Below are 26,286 nucleotides of genomic sequence, written 5' to 3'. Positions count from 1 at the left end.
ACCTAGCATAAATGTGGTATCTCTGGTATGACAGCAAATATAGTTCTGCACATTATTGGTCAGTTATTTTATCTGATAACCTTCAACCAAGAACATTTTGTATCTAGAGGAAGGCATCTTGATCAGTCCAAGATTAATCTGAAGACTTATAATGAAATAAATACATTTAATTAACCATAATTGAACCATTGTGATCACTACATCAGATTTATTCAAATGAAAAAACTAGAAAGAGTGATAACAAAAAGGTAACACAAAAGTAGCACAAATGATTTAATACTACATGTGTACATTAAACTCTCATAAAGTAGTAGTGTATATAGTTCTGTAGTCAGCTACTTTTGTGAGATACAGAGGCCATTATGAATAAATGATCAGGTCAGACAGTACATGTGTTATAAATGGAATGCCATTTTGGCGGGTTTAGTGGCAAACCTGAACGTTCTCAATTCATACCTGAAACTGTAGTGACACCTAGTGGTTAAAACCAAGACAAGTGTAAACCAGAAAGCATTGTCTGCTGGTGAAGGGATGCCATTACTGTAGTTTGTCAATTTCTGGAAAATGTAGTGGCATGAGTAATGCAAATGTAAACCTATGCTTTACATTCATAATTCACAGGGAAATATCCTGGGGCTCTGTTCACAAACACAAACAGACCCCACAGAGCCCCAGAACAGCAACACAATTAGACTCAACAAAATCATGAGAAAACAAAATCATAGTTACTTGACACATTAGAAAGAATTAACAAACAAAAAAAAACAGAGCAAACTAGAATGCTATTTGGCCCTAAACAGAAAGTACACAGCGGCAGAATACCTGACCACTGTGACTGACCCAAATTTAAGGAAAGCTTTGACTAGGTACAGACTCTGTGAGCATAGCCTTGCTACTGAGAAAGGCCACCGCAGGCAGACCTGGCTTTCAAGAGAAGACAGGCTATGTGCACACTGCCCACAATATGAGGTGGAAACTGAGCTGCACTTCCTAACCTCCTGCCAAATGTATGACCATATTAGAGACACATATTTCCCTCAGATTACACAGATCGGAGGGAAATTACACAGATCCACAAAGAATTTGAAAACAAACCCAAAACCAAACTCTGATATCTACTGGGTGAAATACCACAGTGTGCCATCACAGCAGCAAGATTTGTGACCTGTTGCCACAGAAAATGGCAACCAGTGAAGAACAAACACCATTGTAAATACAACCCATATTTATGTTTATTTATTTTCCCTTTTGTACTTTAACTATTTGCACATCGTTACAACACTGTATATAGACATATGACATTTGAAATTCCTTTATTCTTTTGGAACTTCTGTGAGTGTAATGTTTACTGTTCATTTGTATTGTTTATTTAACTTTTGTTTTATCTACTTCACTTACTTTGGCAATGTTAACATATGTTTCCCATGCCAATAAAACCCTTAAATTGAATTGAAATTGACAGAGAGAGACAGAGAGGGGGGATTCTTCTGACATGTGCCACTGTCGCATTAGGATTATATTTACGTTAGAAAAACAACATTTTGAACTGAAGCGTTCTAGCTACCAACTGACATACATGTATGTGTGTTACCATGGCTACTAACGCATGCAGTCTGTATTAACTCCAGTTGGGGGCGAACATTTCAAAGATTTGTGCAGTGAACACATCATCACTCAGGTAGCTAGCAAAAGGTGTAGACCCTGAGCGGTGGATAGAAAGTACCCATCCAGTTACTTCTACAAAACGTATTTCACAGCCGAAGACTTACGATTATGAAAACATGGTCGTAAAAACTAGAAAACAAAACGTGAAGGATCAACCGCCGCAGCCCAACGTCGACGACAGGAGTCCGCTTGTATCGCCAGGCACCGGGAAAAGTAGACGAGCAGGAAAAGGCACCCCTTTCAACAGCTTGCTTCACAATAAGAATGGACTATTTCCTGGGTTTTCATTCATCAGAAGTAAGCTTGGCCTTACTCCGTCTGCTTTTGTGAAACTTGGAATCACTCTGGTTATTGGTAAGTGTCACACAACACATATACTGTAGCTAGCAAGCAAGTTAGTTAGCTAGCTAACGTTACCAGTACTGTAACGATGTTGCTAACGTAACAAGTTAGCTTACGTTAGCTAGCGCTAGCTCAAACAGCACAACCACGACGACAGCTAACGTTACCGAGGTTGCTATCCCAGGCTGTGCCACGGTCATTGGTGGCTAGCAAATGATGATAGCCAATTTAACGTTACTGTAGTTAGCTAACGGTAATTATATTATTAACTAGTTGGCTAACTAATATTAGAACAATGATTAAACCCCACAACGTTCTTAATATCATTATCGTTTCTCTGTATTTTCTTCATAGCTGCTCTGGCTGGGTATTTACATTGGTAAGTTAAGTAACTAACCTCAGTCTAACAACATTTCAGGTCATTGACATGCACTTCAAAGTCTTGAACGTTTCCCGTGTACATTGATTATAGATAACTAACGTTAGCTAGATGACCTAAAGCCTATTTGTTGTTTCTGTAGGTACCATCTCTCACGCCTCTTTGAAAATGACAGACACTTCTCACATCTGTCAGGACTGGAAAAGGAAATGGCATTTCGCACAGAAATGGTAAGTCTTGTGTTGTTGAAAGATGACAGAAGAAGAAACGAATTAAATAATGATGACCTATTCTATGTGTGTGTGATACTGTGTCTTGCAAAATCTTAGAGCCTTGTTTCTGTAGCAGGCCATGAGCCAATACCTGATAAGGGCTTTTGTGTTAGAATTGAATCCAATTGTTGTATGATCCTGCTCTAGGGCTTATACTACTCCTACTTCAAGACCATCATTGAGGCCCCAACCTTTCTCAACGGCCTTTATCTGGTCATGAATGATCGGCTTACAGAGTACCCACTGGTTATAAACACACTGAAGAGGTTCAATCTCTATCCAGAGGTAACATTTGTGGAAATGGACATCCTTGGCATTTGATTGGACAACAGACTTTGTTGAGGGTCTTCATGCTGAAATCCTTCCTCCACTGCTCTCTAGGTGGTCCTGGCCAGCTGGTACAGAATCTACACAGATATAATGGAATTCTTTGGACTCCCCACCAAGATGTGTTGGTCCATCAATAGAGGAGAGGGTATGGCTGCAGTGGATGGCTGTGAAGGTACCAATGCAGTCTTGTTTGACTTGAACACACACAGACACACACAACTCTCTAGGCCGGATGCAATCAAACCAGCTCTATGGGAAATCATAAAGAAAATGAGTGTTATTCCTGTGCCACCAAGCTGCAGTGGTTCATCTGAAATATTAGTCGTAAAAACCTCATTATTGCTGCATATGAAATTGAAAGTTGGCATAACACCAGTGTTCCGCTCTGTAGGGAGAGAACTGCTTGACGACACAAAGCCAATCTATTTGATTTTAATTTCAACATATATATTGCACTGGATCAATGTTATTTTTCTGAATTGTGGATTTCCAAATGTGTAAGTTTGAATACCAGTTAATTTCAGGAAAATAGAGATCTGTGTCTCCCAAAGGAATGCCATGCAGTTGCTTAGCTTATGAATAATTGCAATCCGTGAGGCTATTTCTTGCTTTCGTTGCATTTTAATTGAGCTGCTACACAAAGGGAAAGCTTTGTTTTCTTATTTCACATAACACATTTCACATGTATCTGGGCCAACGTCAATGAAATCTATGAATAAGGGGGAGGTTGTTCCCCTTTTCTACTTGTTGAACTGTACTCTTGACTTGTCATTAGCACTTCATAGCATGTTATATGCGTAGTACTTCTCAGTGTTATATAGTCAAGACTGGCGCAAGTTACACTTCTTTCTAATTAAAGGTGTGAATTATGTGAAAGCACACTATGTAGTTTGAAGGTGCTGCTGTACATGTAAGTGCCGCCTGCCTTTTGTTCCTGTTTCCACAAGCTGAGTGCGCAGCAAATTAGAGAAGACTCAGAATAGCCCTTTATCCTCAGCAGTTCTATGGTAGTGAAATGAAAGAGAGCCTCCCACTTCAGGAAAGCATTAAGAAGGCGACTCAGTGAAGGCTTCAATGTTTCCATTAGGCCTATGTCTTTCACTATGAGCGAGCCATGTGTCAGGTGTCAATCAATATTACATCATGCTTTCAGGCATCTTATTTTGAGCCATTCACTCAGTTGACTTAACATTTTCTGAAAGTAAGTTAATTTGTTTGGTACAGTAATACAACAAGCAAACAATATTCTCACTTTCATATTTGTCCAGGACTTCAGGTCATGGCCGTAGAATAGCATATAGTATTTGAATAGAATCTCTGGTCATGAGAATCAGTGTTTTGAAGTTATGGTCTTTGGCTATTTGAGGTCCTTGCCATTGCCAGTCTCAATCCTAATAGTCTCTCTGTCTGTGTGTCAGGTATGGGTGACCCTGCATACTTCTACGTGACCTTTGTGTTCCTCCTCAATGGTCTGATGATGAGTCTGTTTTTCATCTACGGGACCTACCTCAGGTAACAACCTTTACCCTCCTTTGATTCTGCATCGGTTGGGCTCAGATTAAGACTTTAAAGTAATTTAGTCACTTTAATGTTCTAACATACTGCTAAAATAAGAAAGGATGAATTATCTCCCTCCCTTCCTCTCTCTAGTGGCAGTCGGCTCGGCGGTATGGTCACGGTGCTGTGTTTCTTCTTCAACCATGGAGAGGTGAGTGTGTACCGTACAGAACCGTGGAGGTAGACTGATGAGGGTGGAGATGGGGGATGGATACAATGCTGTCTCAGCCAGTATCAGACAGGCTGAGTAGTTGCTCTATTGTGTTATTCACACCAATCGATACTGACATTTCAATCATACTCTCCTCTCCCCAGTCGCCACCCACTTGTCTCCTTTACCTTCTCAGTATGTGCTGGTTTCAACACAGAAGTGTGAATGTATCCGAATCATTATTATAGGAGCATTGGTGCAGTGTGGGTGTAGGATGAGGAGTAAATGTACTGGATGAGATTACTGGATGCATTTTTATGTACAAATAGCTTTTCGCAGTTGTCATTGATTGCGTAGCGGTACAGAAAAAATCCCCTCCTACACAGCAATGTGTTGTCGCAAAATAAAGTAGGATTCTGTTTGTTTGTGTGTGTGCGTTTCTGTGTCCCAGAGCACCCGAGTCATGTGGACTCCGCCCCTGAGGGAGAGCTTCTCCTATCCCTTCCTGGTCCTGCAGATGTTACTCCTCACCCACATCCTCCGGTAACTCGCCACAACCTCTTTCCTTTCTCCTTCCTTTCTCACCTTCTCTTTTCAATCTTTCTGGCTGCCTCTTCATGTGCTAGTGATATGTAATGTAAAGCAGCGATTCTCAACTGGTGCTGGATAGAGGTCGACCGATTATGATTTTTCAACACCGATACCGATTATTGGAGGACCATAGAAAGTTGATACCGATTAATCGGCTGATTTGTATATGTTTTTGTAATAATGACAATTACAACAATACTGAATGAACACTTTTATTTTAACTTAATATAATACATAAATAAAATGTATTTAGTCTCAAATAGTGCTGGCCATCTCCACCAAATTTTGGTTGTAGAAGGTTTTTGATAGTTTGCGGCTGTCTGAGTAAATTGTATTTATTTTTGTATTAAAAAATACTCCAGTCTGAACTTAAACCAGGTAGATAGTGTGTAGAAATGATAATGTACTTACATGTTTTTATAATTTAATCCCTGAACACCTTTTCTTAAATCACAATATTTCAATATAGAGCTATTAGCAGCACTATTTTGGTCTCAAGCCAGTGAGGTGACTTTATTAACATTCTTCATCAAGAATATGTGCAAAATGTAATTATTAACAATGAAAGAGGTGGTTGTGAATGTTGTTCCCTTGTCATATAATTGCTACATTAACTATCAATATACCATTCCTTTTTTTTTCAAGATTGAATTTGGCGATTCTTTATCGCGATGCGAATATTGAGTCGCGACCGAGACAACCTAGTTCAATTTGGATGCCGAGGCAAAACCATTGGAGAACCACTGATGTAGATTATATTGAGAGCTCTTCAATTATTATGATCTCAATTCATTGTGGTCCAGATATCTGGTTTGTAAAGCTTGATTTTGGCAATACCAAGGTTGTTGGTTCCGTTCCCGCACTGATCACATTTTGTATTCACTCTAATTCACTTGGAGTCAAAGTGTCTGCTGTTCGACCCCTTTAACTTGTTCTCTAAAGCTGTCAGTGTGAGTGGAAGGCTTGGTGGCTGATGCATTCTATCTAGAGGCTGCCTGAATGGGAGTGTCAGTGTGTGCCTGTGTTAATGGATTTCCTTACCTCTTGCCTCCTGCCCTTTTCCACATCTATCTCTTCAAAGGACACGCAACCCTAGCAGAAAGGCCATGTGGGCGTTGGCCATCTCCAATTTGTGCTTCATGCTGCCCTGGCAGTTTGCCCAGTTCGTGCTGCTTACCCAGGTAAGAGAAAAAGAGGGAGAGATAAATATAGACAAGGGTGGAGGCTGTGAGAGCAGTGGAGAAGAGGAAGACAGAGTGAGGAAGAGATGGTGATAGAGTGAAGAAGGGAGGCTGTGAGGGAGAGAGAAAGAGACTGAGCAAGGAGAAAGGGAGAAGAGTGAACTGGTAAAGGGACATTGTAAGAGATGGAGAAGAGGATAACAAAAAAAGAGCAACAGACAGTGAAAAAGGAGGCAGGGTGTGAGACAGATGGAGAAAAAGACTGGAGGAGGTGGGGAGGCAGACAAAAGCGTTGAAGGTTACTCTCACACAAACAGGATCTGCTGGCATCTTTGCTTAGCAACAGCTTTGCTATCAGTCTGGCTAGATTATAATAGCAAGTGTCCCTCAGCTAGCTACAGTTCCCTATCCTAATTAGAGCCTTATATATGGGGATTTTACCACAAACTAATCAAAGTACTTATAACATCAATGTGTTGTGCTCGAAAATAAGCATGCACCCTTTATTGCAATCATTTCACAGTTGTTGTATACACTACTTATTGCTTGTGTTTACACTTGACTACTTGTTTCAGGTGGCCTCTCTCTTTGCCTCGTACATCCTGGGATACATCAGCCCCACTAAAATGCAGTCCCTCCTAGTGACACACATGGTAAATTTCTTTTCTGGTTCCTAACTAACCTGTACTTGTGGGCGTGCATCGTAAAACAGGGCAGTGTGTTTGTGTGTGATTCGGTCCGTAGCTACAGTACTCCTCTCCACCACAGTTCCAGTTCTCCTAATCCTCTAAGCAACACAGGCTGTTAGTGTGGCTAGCGTAGGGAGCTGGGGTCAGTGTGCTGGGGAGATAAGGGAAGAGGCCCTTTGTATTAAGATGACGCTGGAAATGTGTGTCGGAGGAGGAGAGAAGAAAGGACATATGGCTGTGAATAATTTATCCGCCTGGCAAGAAGTGGCAGCGTAAAGAAAACGGGGACACACACAGGCGTGTGTCCTCGACGACTTACAGCATTTTTAAGCCCACTTTGGCTGTAACAAGTTTGGTGTGTGTGTCAATGTGCCATGACAACAGTAAAAAAAACTATACTTTCACACACAACTCTTGATAGTCCCAGTCGGTATTAGATTGAATGTTGCAGCCCTGCCCACCTGTGGGGGGAAAACAACCTGTGGTTGCCTAGGTTACCCCATTGGCTCACAGCTGAAACGTAACCTTTTTCAAATGCAATTTCCTTGTTGTCAACCTGTTTTAGTCTATTACAAAACTACATTTTAAAAAGTACAACATGTCTAAAGATTACTTTTCAAAATTGCCTGCTGTAGAGTTCCCTCATGCCCGTTTTCATGAGGGTGCTAACAGCCACGTGAGTGCTACCGACCAGAACATTAAGCTAGCCAAGACCAACAACACAAACAAACAGACTATAATGGACTATACAGCTACAAGTAGTAGCATTTTAAGACTATGACTGAAGGCTTCACGTTTTTTGTTGGGGTAAGTGGAGTTACAAACGGACTCTACTAAACAAGTTAAATGTCTTTGAATGTGATAATGTTTTCCACACATACTGTAGCTACGTGTAGCTTACTTGGACACTGGGTCCCCATATTTCCCAGTGTCCTACACCTAATAGCCTGAAGCTATAGGGCTCTTCTCGCATGCTCTATTTCCCTATGTGGAAGCATTGCGAACCGTAAGTCGGGATTTTTGACCTGGTAACATGTACATTGAACAACACAGCAGCTTTTCTGCATTTCTTTTTCTGTATAACAAGTCTATGACGAAGTTGTCTCTTTTACACTTGGTGTCAATGGGAAAGAATGTTTTGTTTTCCACAATTTGTAGGTGTGGTCAAGGGGAATTGCTTATTATTATGTGAATATGTACTCGGACTATGTCACCAAACTTCTTTCCACCCCACTCCATCTCCAGATCACACTTGCCGTGTGCTTTGTTCTGATGTTTGGAAACGCCATGCTGCTGACATCATTCTACGCCTCCTCGCTGGTCTCCATTTGGGTGAGCTGGACTAGCACTCTCCACATGCTTTCAATGTGTAGAGGATGTCTTTTATGTTAAGCATGGTGTGATGCTGAAAATGGTACGGTGTTGAAATCAGTTCCTTCCTGGTTGCAGGGAATAATTGCCCTGCGCGACAAATTTGCAGGAGCCTTCAAACCTGGCCTCATCACATGGGTAAGAGGTGTGTGTGTGGACATGTTTAACTATACTTGTGGGGACCAGAAGTCCCCACAAGTATAGTAAATAATCAAAAACTGGGCACATTTTGCCGGTCCCCACAAGGAAAAAGTATATTTCTAGAGGGGTTAGAATTAGTGTTAAGGTTAGGTTAGGGAAAATATGATTTTGAATGGGAATCAATTGTGTGTCCCCACAATGTTAGTAAAAGAAGACTGCGTCTGTCTCCTGGTTGACTTGTCTGTCTGCTCTCAGGTCATGCAGGGCCTGGTATGGGTTGTCTCCACGGTCATTCTCAAGTTCATGCTGTCAGCCATCTTTGGAGCCTCTGATGATGTAAGTCTTTGAAAATAGCCCTGTGCATTTGAAACAAAATGCCTTACATTTTGGTGCCTTTTCTGGAAGAATCACTGTGCATTTTGGAACAAGTCATCACTCAAAAGTATGATAGTAATAAAAGTAAATAGGAATATGCTAACTGTATTTGAAATTGCAGCTACTTTTACAACAATTTCTCTCCCAGGCTCACATCAGTAGCTTAATAAAGTCCAAGTTTACCAGCTACAAGGACTTTGACACCATGATGTATACCTGTGCTGCTGAGTTTGACTTCATGGAAATTGAGGTATGAAAGACACTTGGCCGTATTTGGCATAGCAACATGGCACTAGTGTTAGAAGGCATCCTTTCATAGTATTTCTTTTATTTAGCCTTTTATTTAACTAGGAACGTCCGTTAAGAACAAATTCTTCAATGACGGCCTACCGGGGCACAGTGGGTTAACTGCCTTGTTCAGGGGCAGAACAACAGATTTTTTACCTTGTCAGCTCGGGGATTCGATCTTGAAACCTTTCGGTTTCTAGTCCAACGCTCTAAGCACTAGGCTACCTGCCGCCCCATTTGGCAGCTCATTTTGTAAAGGTCGTGTGTGGTATGTGTCAGAAATAAATGTTTTTCTCCAGTCGGTCTGACGTGTGTAACATTGCTCTTCTCAGACCCCACTGCGCTACATCAAGACACTGCTGCTTCCCATCAACATGCTGGTGGTTGCTGTCATAGCAGGACGGGTAAGACTTAATTTGTGTGCCATACACCAGGCACTCCACACAATCCACTGTTAGAGAACAAGGCAGGCATCCTTGAAATGTCATTTCTCCTGTTCTGCTTTTGACATGCCTGTTGAGCTCAATTCGTCATATTTGAGGCAGGCTTGAGAAACGGCAAGATAATTATGTTCCAAAAATATTCCAGAATCTCCTCAAGCGTGTCCAAATGTGTCAGTTTGATGTAATTGTGTGTCAAATGCAGAATTAATAAGACAAGTGCGGGCCTCCCGAGTGGCACAGCGGTCGAAGGCACTGCAGTGCTTGAGGTGTCACTTCAGATCCGGGTTTGATCCCGGGCTATGTCGCAGCCGGCAGCGACCGGGAGTCCCATGAGGCGACGCACTATTGTCCTAGCGACATCCGGGTTAGGGGAGGGTTTGGCCGGCCGGATGTCCTTGTCCCATCGCGCTCTAGCGACTCCTTGTTGCGGGCCAGATGCATGCATGCTGACATGGTCGCCAGTTGTACGGAGTTTCCTCCGACACATTGGTGCGGCTGGCTTCTGGGTTATGCGAAGCAGTGCGGCTTGGCAGGGTTGTATTTCGAAGGACACGTGGCTCTCGACCTTCACCTCTCCCAAGACTACAAGACTAACTACCAATTTAGATATCAAGAAATTGGGGAGATAAAGGGGTAAACAATTATTATAATAAAAAAATGACGTGCCATTTTGATTCTGCTTGACTTGCTTTGCTAGTGAAGAAATGGAGGGCTTCTAAATAGTGATACTGGTAGAAATGAAAATGGTTAATTATTTGCTGTGAGTATGCTCACTGTTAGCATATAATAGAAGGCGGAGTCATCCTGGTCAACGTTATATCCCTTCTGAGGTTCGTCTTTTATTTTTTTAATTTGTGACACTGTTTGTCCCTTCTCCTACTCTGCGCAGACCATCCAGGATGTTGTGAGGTTCCTGAGGGAAGGAGAGAAGTATTCTGTCAAACCTGAAGACGACGATGACGACGATGAACAGTGAGTATATTTACCTCTGTCCTCTGTTGTAAAACTCACCCTCTTAACAGGACAAGTCAAAAGGCAAACGTCCATGTGCATTTTGCCCATTCATTCTTATAAAGACAACACAACTTGACATTTTGACAACTCATAACTTTTTTTTCACATTTTTCACAGCCCAGAAATGTTGGCAAAAGGAGAGGTAAGCAAGCATCCTGATTTCCCTGAATGTTACTGCTGTATACACCGTGCCTGAGTCTCCTCACACCATATGATTCAAGCCTTCTTTTTTTCTTAAATGCGGTAATGTTCATCTGCTTCAGCTACAATAATAATGATCGTTTAAGTTATTTTCATAACCTGCATACAGAGGCAGTTTTCTCCTGCCAGTTAAATTGCTCGCTTTATTACCAGTTCTAGCTCTAACCATTTATTTCTCTCGCTTCCTCCATCCATCCCTCCCCCAATCTTGTTCTCTCCCTGTGCCCTTCAACCCTCATTCTCTACCTGGGCTCTTTCTCTCTCTCTCTCTCTCTCTCTCTCTCTCTATTCATCTCTCTTTCTCTATCATGGTGTCAGCTGGTGTACCATAGCCTACAGTTGATAGCGTTTGCAGTGCTGGCGATGCTCATCATGCGTCTCAAGCTCTTCCTCACGCCCCACATGTGCATCATGGCCTCCTTGATCTGCTCCAAACAGGTCAGTCCGCGACACCATTCAACATGACACGACACGACTCAACATGACACGACACGACTCAACATGACACGACACGACTCAACATGACACGACACGACATGACACGACACGACTCAACATGACACGACACGACTCAACATGACACGACACGACTCAACATGACACGACACGACTCAACATGACACGACACGACTCGACATGACACGACTCGACATGACACGACTCGACATCGACACGACGCCACTCGACACGACACGACGCCACTCGACACGACACGACGCCACTCGCCGCAACTCGGTGAGATTCACCACACCACAACACAATTAGCACTGACACCACACAGATACCGCAGAGTACATAACGTTACCAAAGATGGATCACAACACCACTACCACTAGAGACCACCCTCAGACACCCTGCAGACCAGTGTTCTCTGTGATGCTCATGTGTTGTCTGTCTGTGTGTTTGTCTGTGTGTCAGTTGTTTGGCTGGATAGGGGAGAAGTTCAAGCTCCACGTGATGGTGTTTGGCATCCTGTCCATCATGGCCATGCAGGGTGCGGCCAACCTGCAGGCCCAGTGGGGCATCATGGGAGAATTCAGCAACCTACCCCAGGAGCAGCTGCTGGACTGGATCAGAGACAACACACGGCCCCGTGAGTAACGTCTTCATCCTACCTCTGAAACCAGAGGTTCGAGATAAACATATATTTTTTTTATCATTCTAAATGGCATCCTTCGTTATGGAATTGACTGATCTGACTAGGTTGGATTGGTGAAAGCAATTGGCTGGTAACCTCACTTTCAGGTATCCAGTCCCTTTCAGATCAGTGATCATGACCCATGCCTCTGTGGACTCTTCTCTTAGATGTACTGTTTTGTGTGTGTGGTGCAGACGCTGTGTTTGCTGGAGCCATGCCCACCATGGCTAGTGTGAAGCTGTCAGCCGGCCGGCCCATCGTCAACCACCCACATTACGAGGACGCTGGACTGAGGTGTGGACAGAACATTGATACTACTGTACTCGCTATGTGCTAGGCTAACACCAATTCAGCGTTGTCTAAACGTTATGGTCTGTTCCACTCAGGGAGAGGACCAAGCTGGTGTACGCCATGTACAGCCGCAAGTCTGCTGAGGTGGTGAAGAGGAACCTGATGCAGATGGAGGTGGACTACTTCGTCCTGGAGGACTCGTGGTGCACCCGGCGCTCCAGGTAACCCTGGGTGGCCTTCCCGTCAGTAACCAACTGCTGTTTACACTGTCATATGTTCTTGTGACATTGTCAACAAGTCATTCCAGTCAGTACAGGGCATTTTTCCAACTCACTCTGAAATAACTCTGAATTGAACTGAACCCAATTCTGCTGCCAAGTGACCATTTGAACAATCTGTTTCGCAGTCCGTTAATCACACAATGTTTTTGTTCAGTTTGTTTCTTTGCTGAAATATTTTCTCTGCCCCTTTCTCTTTCTCTCTTCCTGGCTTTCTCTGTGCTCTCCAGGCCTGGCTGCAGTATGCCTGAGATCTGGGATGTGGAGGACCCTCAGAACGCTGGGAAAGTCCCTCTCTGTACGCTCATGTCCAGGGACTCCAGGCCTCACTTTGCCACCGTTTTTCACAACAACGTTTACAAAGTTCTAAAAGTTCCCAAAGCAGCTAAAGAGCTCAGATAACAGCAGGGTCGGCCTGTTTTTGGTGCTACCTTCTAGTATTTCCACCAGCCTGGTGCGTGTTTTTATATAGTTCCTTTTCCTGTTGGTCTGTCTCCTTTGGAGGTACCACTGCCACAGCTGCGTTTTACGTCTCCCTTTTCCGAGGCTCTGTTAGAGCAGTGGACTGATGTGATGGGCTAGATAAGAGTCCCCACTTGTGTTGTGTAAGCATTTCATTTTATGCGAGCTTATACTGAAAGTTGTTCTTAAAGATAGAAATTCATTTTATTTTTTTGTGTATTAGTACATTTTGGATGTCAGGCATATTTAGTTTTTGTACTTTTATGCCCTTTTTTGCATATTAAGAATTGTCATTATTTAGTGTAATTTTTTTGATTCACTGATGTGTGTAATCATTTTGTTATTTGCCAAAGCAAAGTGTAGTTAGTATAACTACTAGTGTTACAGCTGCAAGTGTCAGCTTAATGTAGCACACCTGAAATGTCCTTTTTAAGAGAAGCGGAATATGATAATCTGCAAACAGATTTTTCCCAACAACCCATTGCAACTTGTAGCAGTGCATTATTTTAAGCATTAGCGTATTGACCTACCACCATATATCAGTGGTTTAGGACCCTGTATTGACATACAGAAAACACTTTTAGGCATCTTTTTGGAGTTGTTAAAGTCATGCCAATTTAGCGTCATTGCTTTGTACTCCACCACAGGAAGTTACGTCATTAATTTGTAGCCTTTTTTTGCACCTCAGTGGCCTTTGCACATGTCACAACAGCAACATAATTGAATTCAACAATGTATTATGACGACAACATTTTTTTAAATGATTTGAATTGTAACGCGCTTGTGGTTACTTCCCCATTTTATTTTGGGGACATAGCTGTGAAAGACTACGCCACTCTGGACTCCACTTTACACTCGGTGTGCTCTACTCACTTAAAACCACTTTCCCCTTTTGTTCATGCAGCTCTGAGTCTTGACTGTGAAAGTCCCTTTGCCACTCTGATGAGGTCAAGGGTCAAACAGGAGAGTGCTCCGGAGCTCCACTTAACTGGAGTGTCGTTCTCATTATCCCTGTGACTCATTCTGCCTTTTTACCAATGTGGCTTTGAAGTTACTTAAAACAACCCCAGTGTAATCATTCCAGTGTAAAAGCTACAGTATTGTTGGGTACAAATCATCTCACCAATACAGGTGAGGCTTTTTAGCAATAAGCATACTGTTAGTTACTCAGACTTCAAGGTTTATACATATTATACAACATTCATCAATTGTAATAGTTTCAAGCAGCGGTTTCAATTAAATGCAAGGTGAAAGCTAGAAGTTTATTTCAATGTATTCTGCTATTTCTGTGACAGTTCATGAATAGCACAGCAAGTGTTTTATGCTAAGTTTATTTTTGGTTATGTCCAAGATGTACTGAAGTGATCTTGAAAGCAGGGGCGGTGACCACACAATTTGAAATATTTTGACATCAACATTTCTTGTGACACGCCTAGCTTTGTCTAATGCTTGTTGATTTCATCTGTATTTTGAAAAAATGTTTATCAGTATCTTTCTTTCTCTTGGTTTTGATTAACAGTGAAACCAATGTGAGTTTTTGCTGGTTGATCATTTGAGAGAATTGGATATTAAATTCATTAAATGGTCTCTGGATTCACAGTAACAAGCCTTTATTAATAGAATACACACCTGAATACAAATCTGACTGTTTATAATTTGGCTATAATACAGCGTCCGCCTTCAACAAAGAAAACAATTTGAGGTTCCACTGGGTTATGACAAGAAATAGTGAGTGACTTTCTCCACACTTCTCAAAATATTATGTGATTCTGATGTAATTATGCAGTTAGATGGTAACTAAATCAAATCAAATTTATTTATATAGCCCTTCGTACATCAGCTGATATCTCAAAGTGCTGTACAGAAACCCAGCCTAAAACCCCAAACAGCAAGCAAAGCATGTGAAAGAAGCACGGTGGCTAGGAAAAACTCCCTAGAAAGGCCAAAAACCTAGGAAGAAACCTAGAGAGGAACCAGGCTATGAGGGGTGGCCAGTCCTCTTCTGGCTGTGCAGGGTGGATATTATAACAACATGGTCAAGATGTTAAAATGTTCATAAATGACCAGCATGGTCAAATAATAATAATCATAGTAGTATGCTGGCCTTATTTGGACTTTCCTGTAAAATGAGTCATTTCGGATTGGTTAGGGTCATCACTTTCCCCGTACACCTCTACCTCGCACAGTGCCAGGTACTTCTCTCTGCCTGGGAGAACGATAGTGACATGGAGGGACACAATGTTACATGGAATATCCATTGGCTGCCCTTCTCTCATCTCGGAGATCACAGCACACCTGAAACACACACATACCAGTAAGTTAGAGCATACAGCCAGAGGTTTTTTCTGATCATGAAACCTGCAATCATTGATGTAAACTGGTAAATTCGCCACAACATCTCCAAAACATGACTGCTGTGGATCATCTAAGCCAAGGCTTTATGAATCATATCTTCTCACAGTGGATTGGTCGTGCCGTTGTTCTCCAGGGAGTTTCCAATGCGGATCTCAGCCCCGTTGATCCTGTGGAGACAGCAGTCCCCTCTGTTGGTGATGGTGACAAAGGTGACTTGGTATGTGTCCAATAGGTCCACTCTCCACCAGGGGTTGGTCTCTGCCTCCGTGTGGCTGCAGGAGCCAGCATGGTACAGTGGGTTACGCTTCCTGTCGATGGCATTGCTGGCAGCACCGTGGCTGTCGTACTGGGAGGAATGGACTGCTATTCCACCGGAGGCTAGATTCTCTGAGGGGGAAACAATAAGAATTAGGGGGGAAAACAGTGCCTTCAGAAAGTATTCATACCCCTTGACATATTCAACATTTTGATATGTTACAGCCTGAATTCATAATGGATAAAACACGTTTTTTTTTTATGATAATCTACACACAATACCCAATAATGACATAATTATTATTTATTTTATTTCAACGAATGTTTTTAAAATGGACATACGGAAATATTTCATTAACCTTTGTATTCAAACCCCTTAGTCAATATTTTTTTGAAGCACCTTTGGCTAGTGTTTACAGCAGTCATTCTTTCTCGGTAAATCTAAGACGGGGATCATCAAATTAGATCCACCCGCGGGGTATTTTATACATTTTTTTCAGGGGGTCGGAACATAATTACAAATAATTTGTAAACTGCAAATTGACCGCAGGAAGTACAAACAGATTATGTTTTATTAAAACATATTTTCAAACCATGCGTACATTTGTATACGGTCACAAATATCTATTATGCGTGGGAATACTTTGGAACAGATTTCCAGAACTAAAATCACTTGGAGCTGATTTGCTGGTATTATTAAGGTATTTTATGTCAACAACATTTTTTTTATAATAATATATACAATACCAGTCAAAAGTTTGGACACACATACTTATTCAAGGGTTTTTTGTAATTTTTAACTATTTTCTACATTGTAAAATAATAGTGAAGACATCAAAACAACACATATGGAGTCATGTAGTAACCAAAAAACTGTTAAATCAAAATACATTTTATATTTGAGATTATTCAGCCACCCTTTGCCATGATTTGCTCACTCTTGGCATTCTTTCAACCAGCCTCACGAGGTAGTCACCTGGAATGCATTTCAATTAGCAGGTGTACCTTGTTAAAAGTTAATTTGGGGAATTTCTTTCCTTAATGCTTTTCAGCCAATCATTTGTGTTGTGACAAGGTAGGGGTGGTATACAGAAGGTGGCCCTATTTTATAAAAGGTGCGTGTTTGACCTTCATGTTTTAAAGTAATGATGGAATGTCATTTCTCTTTGCTTATTTGAGCTGTTCTTGCCATAATATGGAGTTGGTCTTTTACCAAATAGGGTTATCTTCTGTATACCCCCCCCCTACCTTGTCACAGCACAACTGATTGGCTCAAACGCATTAAGCTTTTAACAAGGCACACTTGTTAATTGAAATGCATTCCAGGCAACTACCTCATGAAGCTGGTTGAGAGAATGCCAAGAGTGTGCAAATCAAAATATACAAAAAATATTTTGATTTGTTTAACACTTTTTTTGATTACTACATGATTTCATATGTGTTATTTCATAGTTTTGATGTTTTCACTATAATTCTACAATGTAGAAAATAGTAAAATAAAGAAAAACCCTTGAATGAGTAGGTGTGTCCAAACTTTTGACTGGTACTGTATATTATTTTGTTTGTTCAGAAAACTTGGGGAGCCAAATAATATCACCCTCAGGCCACCAGTTGGGGAACCCTGCTCTAAGAGCTTCCACACCTGGATTGTGCAACATTTGCCAATTATTATTTTCAAAATTCTTAAAGCTCTTTCAAATTGGTTGCTGATCATTGCTAGACAACCATTTTCAAGTCTTGCCATATATTTGTCTTGCCGTAGATTTAATTCAAAACTGTAGCTCGGCCACTCAGGAACATTTACTGTCTTCTTGGTAAGCAACTCAAGTGTAGATTTGTCCTTGTGTTTTAAATTGTTGTCCTGCTGAAAGGTAAATTCATCTCCCAGTGTCTGGTGGAAAGCAGACTGGACCAGGTTTTCTTCTAGAATTAGGTCCATTCAATGTATTTTTTTATTCAGAAAAACTCCCCAGTTCTTAACCATTACAAGCATACCCATAACATGATGAAGGCACAACTATGCTTGAAAATATGTAGAGCGGTACACAGTAATGTGTTGTATTGGATTTGCCCCAAACATAACACTTTGTATTCAGAACAAAAAGTGAATTGCTTTGCCATATTGTTTGCGGTATTACTTTAGTGCTTTGTTGCAAACAGGATGCATATTTTGTTTTATATTTGTATTCTGTACAGGCTTCCTTCTTTTCACTCTGTCAGTTAGGTTAGTATTGTGGATTAACTAGAATGTTGGTCCATTCTCAGTTTTCTCCTTTCACAGCCGTTAAACTCTGTAACTGTTTTAAAGTCTCCATTGGTTTCATGGAGAAATCCTTCCTTTCCGGCAACTGAGTTTGTACTGACTGGGTGTATTGATACACCATCCAAAGTATAATTAATAACTTCACCATGAACAAAGGGGTAACTTGTTAAGCAAATGTTTACTCCTAAACTTATTTAGGCTTGCCATAACAAAGGGGTTGAATACTTATTGACTCAAGACATTTCAGTTTTTTGTTTGTCACTCATTTGTTTTAAAAAACGGGGATATTGGGACAGTGACTTTTTTTGTTTGTTTTTATCCATCTTAAATTCAGGCTGTAACACAACAAAATGTGTAAAAAGTCAAAGGGGTGTGAATACTTTCTGAAGGCACTGTAAGTGTAATAGGCTGCATTTACACAGGCAGCCCTATTCTGATCTTTTTCCCAGAAATGTGTCTTTTGACCAATCACATCAGATCTTTTCACATCAGATCTTTTTCAGTGCTAATCTCATTTGTCAAAAGACATATTAGTGAAAAAAATATCAGAATTTAGCTGCCTATGTAAACACAGCCTTAGTGACACACAACGAAAGCAAAAGGGTTTGCTTGCATTTTGCAGACTATGTGGGTAACTTACCAGGCACTGTATCAACTGGATGTTGTGTCTCAAATTATATTTTCTCATGATCAAATGTCTGTATTGTTTTGATTATAGGTCTCTTCAGTGGAGAAATAGAAGATGAGAAGTAAGGGAAATCAATGCAACAGCAGAGTTGAAACTAACACATGTCAACTCATTTCAGGGCTAATCCTAATGCATGAAACTTGAGGTAAATACATCAATTTGAAGTTAGGATTCGGCCCTCCATGAATCAACTGTGTTGAAATGTAATTGACCCATTGAGTTGGTTAGAGGGAGCATTTGTCCCAAAGCCTGTTTTAGCATGTGCAGTGCCATTGAGGACTTTCACCATTTTGAAGTAGTCAACTGGGTAGGACTTGCTATGGGTTAAGGAAGGATCACAGTATGTCAGTAGGAGGGTTCAGCCAATGAATTATACTCCTGAGCAAACATTCCATAACTGCAGGTGGCAGTATATCTATCTGTTCAAACTTTACACACTCCAGCAAAGTAGATAGTGGTATACAGCTTTTCAGTTTATTTTGGTACTGCAAATACAATACACTCATAGAAGTAGAAGAAGAAGAAGAAATGGACTACTTTAAAATAGGGACAGCCCTCAATGGAGCTGCCCATGCTCAGAAAAATGACTTGGTGAGTATGGAATATTGTGTAAAATCCAAGCCTCTGGTTAAGGATTTCTGATTTCTGGTCCCAATTTTAGCCTGGAGGGTACTGTATGATTGGATGTAGGAGTAGCTGACCATTCCGAATAGCAAGCCTTCCGAGGGATCTATTTCACCATTTTGAAGTAGTCACCTGGCTTCCCTGTGGCTCAGTTGGTAGAGCATGGTGTTTGCAACGCCAGCATGGTGTGTGCAACGCCAGGGTTGTGGGTTCGATTCCCACGGGGGGCCAGTACAAACAAAATGAAATGTATGCATTCACTACTGTAAGTTGCTCTGGATAAGAGTGTCTGCTAAATGACTAAAATGTAAATGGAACTCAGAAGATCCCACAGCCAGGCTGTAACAGCTGTCTCGGGGGCAGTTGAAGGCAGGTCTGGGAGAAAGGGAGTGGAGTAAAACATTTATATCGGTAAACGATAATAAAAAAAGGTATCTGCTGGAGAAGGTGTACATTCTGAATGATGGAGTCCATACCTGTCTGAAAGGTGCTTGCTTGCACTTCCACCTCACACAAAGTCAAGTACTTCTCTTTTCCTCGGAGGAGAATGTTGACATAGCGCCCCGATATCCCACCGCACGGAAATGTCCTGCTTTGCCCAGCAGGGATGTATGGAATCCTGGCACACCTACAGGCATAGGAATCTTGAGCATTGTTATATGTTATAAGATGATTACAGGAAAAACCGTATTTGCTCAAAATTAGGGATCAGGGACGAGTTTCCTGAAAGCTTAAAGTGGCAATCTGCAGTTGCTACATCCATTTTGGGATGTATAAATTAATGATTCTTGAAGAATATAACTTAGAAATGCCTCATGAGCTTAGTTCAACTGTCATAGCCCATCAGAACCAAAAATATCATCTTGTTTTATCCAATGTTCTTAAACAAAGTAAATGTAAACAAACTATATAGCCTCAAAACATGGTTCCAACTATAATTTTGATATCATAGCTGGTCAGTCATTGTATCCATAGCTAGAGTTGAAGTCAGAAGTTTACATACACCTTAGCCAAATACATTTAAACTCAGTTTTTCACAATTCCTGACATTTAATCCTAGTAAAAATTCCCAGTCTTAGGTCAGTTAGATCACCACTTTATTTTAAGAATGTGAAATGTCACAATAATACTAGAGAAAATGATTTCTTTCAGCTTTCATTTCTTTCATCACATTCCCAGTGGGTCAGAAGTTTACATACACTCAATTAGTATTTGGTAGCATTGCCTTTAAATTGTTTAACTTGGGTCAAATGTTTCGGATAGCCTTCCACAAGCTTCCCACAATAAGTTGGGTGAATTTTGGCCCATTCCTCCTGACAGAGCTGGTGTAACTCAGTCAGGTTTGTAGGCCTTGCTCGCACTGATTTCTTTTGATTTTCCCATGATGTCAAGCAAAGAGGCACTGAGTTTGAAGGTGGGCCTTGAAATACATCTACAGTTACACCTCCAATTGACTCAAATGTTGTCAATTAGCCTATCAGAAGCTTCTAAAGCCATGACACAATTTTATGGAATTTTCCAAGCTGTTTAAAGGCACAGTCAACTTAGTGTATGTGTCACGTCCTGACCAGTAATAAGATGATTTGCTATTGTAGTTTGGTCAGGACGTGGCAGAGGGTATTTTGTTTATGTGTGTCGGGGTGATGGTTTATGTAGTGGGGTGTTTGATTCATTATTTCCGGGGTTTTTGGTCACTGCTATATGTTAGTCTATTTCTATGTTCTTTCTAGTTAGTCTGTTTCTATGTTTAGTTAATTGGGGTGTGGACTCTCAATTGAAGGCAGGTGTTGTCTAGTTGCCTTTGATTGAGAGTCCTATATATTAGGGTGTGTTTGTAAATTGTGGGAGGTTGTTTCTTGAGTTGCTGTCTGTGCCTTCAAGTCTGTATTCGTCGTCCATCGGTTTGTTTTGTTCAGTGTTTTTCTCATTAAAGTTAATTATGAGCACTCAACCTGCTGTGCCTTGGTCCTCCATTCCAGATGACAACCGTTAACAGTATGTAAACTTCTGACCCACTGGGATTGTGATACAGTGAATTATAAGGGAAATAATCTGTCTGTAAACAACTGTTGGAAAAATGACTTGTGTCATGCACAAAGTAGATGTCCTTACCGACTTGCCAAAACTATAGTTTGTTAACAAGACATTTGTGGAGTGGTTGAAAAATTAGTTTTAATGACTCCAACCGAAGTGTATGTAAACTGCCCCTTTAAGTCTGATTAAATCCTCATAGTTGATGAGTTATGGAGATGGCTGGGTTGTTTAAGGGAGAGTTGTGTTACGAAGATAACTCACAGTGGGTTGCTATTGCCGTTGTTGAACAGTGAGTCCCCAACGTGGATCTCTGCTCCACTGATCCTGTCTGAGCAGCAGTCCCCTCTGTTGGTAATGGTGACGTAGGTGACATTGTGGGTCTTGCTCAGGTCCACCCGCCACCAGGGGTTGACCTCTGCATTCGTGTGGCTGCAGGACCTCTCCAGATACTGGTTGCTCCAGTTCAAGTCAATGGCATTGTTGGCATCTCCGAACCTGTCCAACTGCGACGACTGACTGGCTCTCCCGCCAGTGGCTACATTCTCTTCACAGAACAAACAAGATTAAAATCATGGGTTTACAAATGGTTCATTGTCAGTTCAAGATGCAGTACATAGCTGTACTAATCAGTGATCTCAATGAAAACTTTTCTCAAACAGTTTTGCATTCTCTATAATACAACAAAAGTAAACATATTGTATGTGTTACCATGTCGAGTCTTATGGTCTGGGCATAGAATATCTTGCCCTCTCTTCATATCTTGCACCCTCCTGTCTACAGGAAACATTACAGTACATAAAGGTTTGAGTCACAGGTTTTGGACCCACACTGTTAAGAGACCGTTAGCCATGGCTTCAAGTCATCTTATAGCTACCATGTAGGCAAGTGTAAAAGGTAGTTGTTGTGAAATTGTTAGATATTACTGCATGTTCAGAACTAGAAGCACAAGCATTTCGCTACACTCGCAATAACATCTGCTAACCATGTGTATGTGACCGATTTGATTTGATGTCCAACAATAACACAGAGATATAGTAACTAAAACCCTGTACATACCAGAGGAAAGATGTTCGTCCATATCTGTAAAAGGACCAAGACATTTGTTGTAATTTAGAGGAATAGGTCAAATTTGACCAGATGTCATGATTTTGTCACCCTAACAAGCTTATAAACTTAGATGAAGTGATCATATACTGCCCCTTCTGTTAATTGATGACAATACCATATAATGTCTCCTCCTCACCAGGACGGCTGCCCACATTCACCTCCACCTCACACAGTGACAGGTGTTTATTGCAGCCCGGCAAGAAAATGTTCACATAGCGACCCTCGATCCCACTGCACTGAAAGGTCATGACCTCCCACGCGGGATATGAGGAGATCACAGCGCACCTAAAGAAGGAAATCGAACGAAAACACATTGTATAAACAGGCTTTTGATCTCAAATCTTAAACGTCAAATGCGCTCTGTGTTATATTTGCTAATGAGGCTCCTCACAATGGATTGCTGTTGCCATTATTCTGCAGTGAGTTTCCAATGTGGATTTCAGCCCCATCGATCATCTCTGGATCAATGTCTTCAATGTTGGTGACTGTTATGGAGGTGACGTTGTAAGTTCGCTGCAAGTCCACCCTCCACCATGGGTTGACTTCGGACTTGGTGCGGCTGCATGATTTGTCTTGGTACATGGAGAGGCGACTTCCATCTACGGCATTGTCAGAGCTCCCCATGTGGGAGTACTGGGAGGATTGGTTAGTGGTTTTCTTTAAGGCAACATTGTCTTTAGGGAAACAGAAGGTTTACACTTACCAATACAGTACAAAGATCCATGAATGTATATAACATACTTATGTGGTATAGATCTGGGTTTACCTGTAACAGGAACAATTAAGCTGAGTTCTGAAGCTTGAGTTGGTCCCACTTCTTCTAAGACACAATGAAACATACATGAGATGAACAGTGAAGTTATACTGTACAGGTCTTATCAACCATTTATAGCTAATAAAAAAGGAAAACTACCACACAAATGGATCACCATCAAAATATTCATCTCAATATGTGTATGATCCCTCTGTTGGGTTATTTTCTTCCAGGTTTTGATGCGTACCAATAGGAGCAGGATGAGCATTCACCTCCACCTCACACAGGGTCAGATATTGCATGTATCCTTTGAGGAACACATTGACGTATTTCCCCTGCATCCCGTGGCATTGAAATGTGGTGGAGCACCCGGCGGGAATGGAGGATATCAACGCACACCTGGATGGAACAGTAAGCCGTATTATGAGGAGGTGGATTCCTCGTATCCTCTATCCTCGCCTCCTTTTTAAAACCCAGTTGTGGAAAAAGTACCAAACCGTTATACTTGAGTAAAAGTAAATATACTGCAGTAAAAAATATAGAAGTAAAAGTCACCCAGTAAAATTGGACCATTTTGCTGTCCTGCCTGAGTACTTTTGGGTATCAGGGAAAATGTATGGGAGTGAAAAGTAAACATAAAATAGGAATCTAGTGGAGTAAAAGTTGTCAAAGGCATTTTTACTAAAGCTACTTTACGCAACTGTCAAAACCCATTGGAAAGAAAAAGTCCTAGTGGAGGCACCTTGAATCTTCCCCTCAATACTATTGAGAAGCAGGTGAAGAGATAGGATGTGAGGAATCACAGAATTGTGACATAGCCCAGATGTCTGCTCTCAGCCTGGGCATACAACATTATTTTCCTCTAATGCTCAAATGCAGGATGATGGGCAGTGCCATACCTGTGGTTACTGTTGCCATCGTTCTCCAGGGAATTTCCAATGCGGATCTCAGCCCCATTGATCCTCTCTGCTAAAGTATCTCTGTTGGTGATGGTGACGGAGGTGACTTGGTATGTCTTCCGCAGGTCCACTCTCCACCAGGGGTTGGTCTCTCCCAAAGTGTGGCTGCAGGAGTCATCTTTGAAAGTCGTGTTCCGTATTCCATCAATGGCTCTTTTTGCAGTGCCTCTGTAGTATGTGGAGGATTGGGCTGCTTTGCCCCTCAGAGCAACATTCACTGTGGGCCAGAAGGAGAATAATGAGGATAGCTATTCAGAACAGAGATGAACCATAAATCATGTTACCATCTGATAATCTCCTTACATGTTTTAAAATCGTTTTTAAATAGTGTATCTAAATATCCACATTTGAAATAATGACAATATTTTCATGTGTTATCTTTACATATAGAACATTAGAAAATAGATTCCCATGGGACCCAACAAGGTAAGGGGGTTGACCAACCCAATCCATCTTTAGAGCACCTTCCCATTCCCAGAATCCCCAGTAGGGAGAGTATAATAACTTCTTTCATCTTGCTGATAGAAACAAATAGGAGAGGTTCACAGATAAACATCAACAGGTTCAGATATTCTGTTCACCAGACAGTTCTTTGAAATGTCACCGATCAGATAAAACATGTGACTGACACATTTTGCAGTAGGCTACTCAAAATGAAGTTATATACATTTTGGAACTTACCGTAGATGTAATGTGCTTGCATGCTCTGCATTAGAGGGGATTTCTTTAAGTACTCAGGGACTGGCAGAAATAGATTGAACATAGGAAGGGTCCACTGACCTCTGAGTCACTATGTTTTCAATGTACAAAGAACTGTTTACTTTTCAAAAGTGCAAACAAGACTGTGCCATGGAGCATTACATATACAGAGCCCTGTCACAGCATGTCACATTTAGTCATCTTATTCCAATCTCTGTACTTTTTGTGTGAACTGCACTTTTTGTATTCCTTGTACAGTATGCTTATGAGTATGTTCATAAGACATGATGAAGCTTCACAGACACACTAAGATGGCCTTGATTGTTGTAAAGGCTCAGTGGAACAACCTGGTGACATCAACGTGGCCATTGCCCTGTAATCATGCTATAGCATATAGTACACATGGGTACAGTCCAAAACCACCTCGAAATCAGTCCTAAATGCTCATTTAAAACTAATTGTATATTTTGCAAAAAGATGTACTAGGCAGGCCACTGAACACCACTGAATAAATATAGCAGCATTTTAGAATCACGGTATGCAGTGTCCTTCACCCACTATATATCACAAGCGGAAGAAATGTTTGCAATACATCAACACCATCCTATGGTTCAAAAGAGGAACTTCATTTAATCTCAAATATTGGTGGTAGTAAAACAAACCAAAAATCAAGTATATGATTAAATAACTGTGTTGGTGTGTTTTTGATTTGACTATCCTTATGGTGACCAGAAATCACAAGGATAGTAAAATGAGGAAAATTTGGACAAGTGGGAAAATGCTATTTTAGGCTTAGGTTTAGGGTTACAATTAGGGTTAGGGGTTAGGTTTAGGGGTAGGTTTAGGAGTTAGGGTCATGCTTAGGTTTAGGGGTTAGGGAAAATAGGATTTTGAATGGGAATAAATTGTTCAGTCCCACAAGGATAGTAAAACAAACGTGTGTGTGTGTGTGGGGGGACATGTGTTTGTGCATGCACGCATGTGTGTAGACGACCAAGATTGGTGCTCTGCGTGGCATGTTCACCGCCCCACCATCCAACTGAAGAACTAGTCAACTGAGCTGGACATTGATGAGAACACAGACATCCTTCTGCTCAGTCCACTGGATCACATACTGCAGTATGTGGACCTGCACTTCCAGGAGAGTGCTGTGTAATATAAATATGTATTACATATGCTTATCATGTTTTAACTATTGTTGCCTTGTTAATTAGTCATTTCCTATTTCGCAACAAAGCATCCTTCACTCATGCTGCCAAACATAACCTCGTAAAACTGACCATCCTACCGATCCTCGACTTCGGCGATGTCGTTTACAAAATAGCCTCCAATACCCTACTCAACAAACTGGATGCAGTCTATCACAGTGCCATCCGTTTTGTCACCAAA

The 26,286-nt window shown here is 41.3% G+C and overlaps 3 protein-coding genes across 5 annotated transcripts; 1 reads left to right on the top strand and 2 right to left on the bottom strand.

The window, feature by feature from the left end:
- The first annotated feature begins 1,519 nt into the window (after window positions 1-1,519).
- Window positions 1,520-14,746, top strand: LOC106605346 (protein C-mannosyl-transferase DPY19L1). Its single transcript, XM_014200863.3, has 22 exons — window positions 1,520-2,019; window positions 2,362-2,386; window positions 2,529-2,616; window positions 2,806-2,943; window positions 3,040-3,160; window positions 4,407-4,500; window positions 4,639-4,696; window positions 5,148-5,239; window positions 6,369-6,468; window positions 7,044-7,121; window positions 8,403-8,489; window positions 8,607-8,666; window positions 8,925-9,005; window positions 9,193-9,294; window positions 9,665-9,736; window positions 10,665-10,747; window positions 10,907-10,931; window positions 11,309-11,428; window positions 11,909-12,083; window positions 12,323-12,422; window positions 12,515-12,640; window positions 12,928-14,746. The coding sequence occupies exons 1-22, from the start codon at window positions 1,782-1,784 to the stop codon at window positions 13,097-13,099; spliced, it is 2,235 nt and encodes a 744-aa protein (XP_014056338.1). The 5' UTR covers window positions 1,520-1,781; the 3' UTR covers window positions 13,100-14,746.
- Window positions 14,747-14,752: 6 nt separating this feature from the next.
- On the bottom strand, window positions 14,753-16,195 carry LOC106605255 (fucolectin). Its single transcript, XM_014200694.3, has 3 exons — window positions 16,187-16,195; window positions 15,619-15,995; window positions 14,753-15,454 (listed from the first exon to the last, which is right to left on the bottom strand). Exons 1-3 carry the CDS (start codon window positions 16,193-16,195, stop codon window positions 15,265-15,267), a joined length of 576 nt encoding a protein of 191 aa, XP_014056169.1. The 3' UTR covers window positions 14,753-15,264.
- Window positions 16,196-19,172: 2,977 nt separating this feature from the next.
- Window positions 19,173-24,998, bottom strand: LOC106605344 (uncharacterized). 3 transcript variants are annotated; one of them, XM_082975332.1, is made up of 12 exons: window positions 24,880-24,998; window positions 24,643-24,716; window positions 24,139-24,415; window positions 23,487-23,638; window positions 23,252-23,305; window positions 22,877-23,159; window positions 22,601-22,770; window positions 22,435-22,458; window positions 22,087-22,152; window positions 21,640-21,922; window positions 19,821-19,972; window positions 19,173-19,719 (listed from the first exon to the last, which is right to left on the bottom strand). In XM_082975332.1, the coding sequence occupies exons 2-12, from the start codon at window positions 24,710-24,712 to the stop codon at window positions 19,637-19,639; spliced, it is 1,614 nt and encodes a 537-aa protein (XP_082831458.1). In that variant the 5' UTR covers window positions 24,713-24,716; window positions 24,880-24,998; the 3' UTR covers window positions 19,173-19,636. The 3 variants fall into 3 exon arrangements, with proteins under 3 accessions (XP_082831458.1, XP_014056337.1, XP_082831459.1); XM_014200862.3 differs by having other exon boundaries at window positions 22,622-22,770; window positions 24,880-24,996; XM_082975333.1 differs by having other exon boundaries at window positions 23,252-23,302; window positions 24,880-24,995.
- Window positions 24,999-26,286: the final 1,288 nt, after the last annotated feature.

The sequence above is a fragment of the Salmo salar genome, chromosome 05, assembly GCF_965601325.2.
Source record: "Salmo salar chromosome 05, fSalSal1, whole genome shotgun sequence".
NCBI lineage: Eukaryota > Metazoa > Chordata > Actinopteri > Salmoniformes > Salmonidae > Salmo > Salmo salar.
The sequence above is the reverse complement of the archived record's forward strand: the minus strand, read 5'-3'. Positions and strand labels throughout refer to the sequence as shown.

Excerpts from the sequence above, each read along its gene's own strand:
- LOC106605346 (XM_014200863.3), top strand. The coding sequence starts at position 1,782 with ATGGTCGTAAAAACTAGAAAACAAAACGTGAAGGATCAACCGCCGCAG. Across the intron at positions 8,667-8,924 it reads AACCTGGCCTCATCACATGG|GTCATGCAGGGCCTGGTATG; the intron begins GTAAGAGGTGTG and ends GTCTGCTCTCAG. Across the intron at positions 9,295-9,664 it reads TTGACTTCATGGAAATTGAG|ACCCCACTGCGCTACATCAA; the intron begins GTATGAAAGACA and ends TGCTCTTCTCAG.
- LOC106605255 (XM_014200694.3), bottom strand. Across the intron at positions 15,455-15,618 it reads AACGGCACGACCAATCCACT|GTGTGCTGTGATCTCCGAGA; the intron begins GTGAGAAGATAT and ends TGTGTGTTTCAG.
- LOC106605344 (XM_082975332.1), bottom strand. The coding sequence starts at position 24,712 with ATGAAAGAAGTTATTATACTCTCCCTACTGGGGATTCTGGGAATGGGA. Across the intron at positions 23,306-23,486 it reads TGCTCATCCTGCTCCTATTG|AAGAAGTGGGACCAACTCAA; the intron begins GTACGCATCAAA and ends ATTGTGTCTTAG. Across the intron at positions 22,459-22,600 it reads TGAGGAGGAGACATTATATG|ATATGGACGAACATCTTTCC; the intron begins GTATTGTCATCA and ends GTCCTTTTACAG.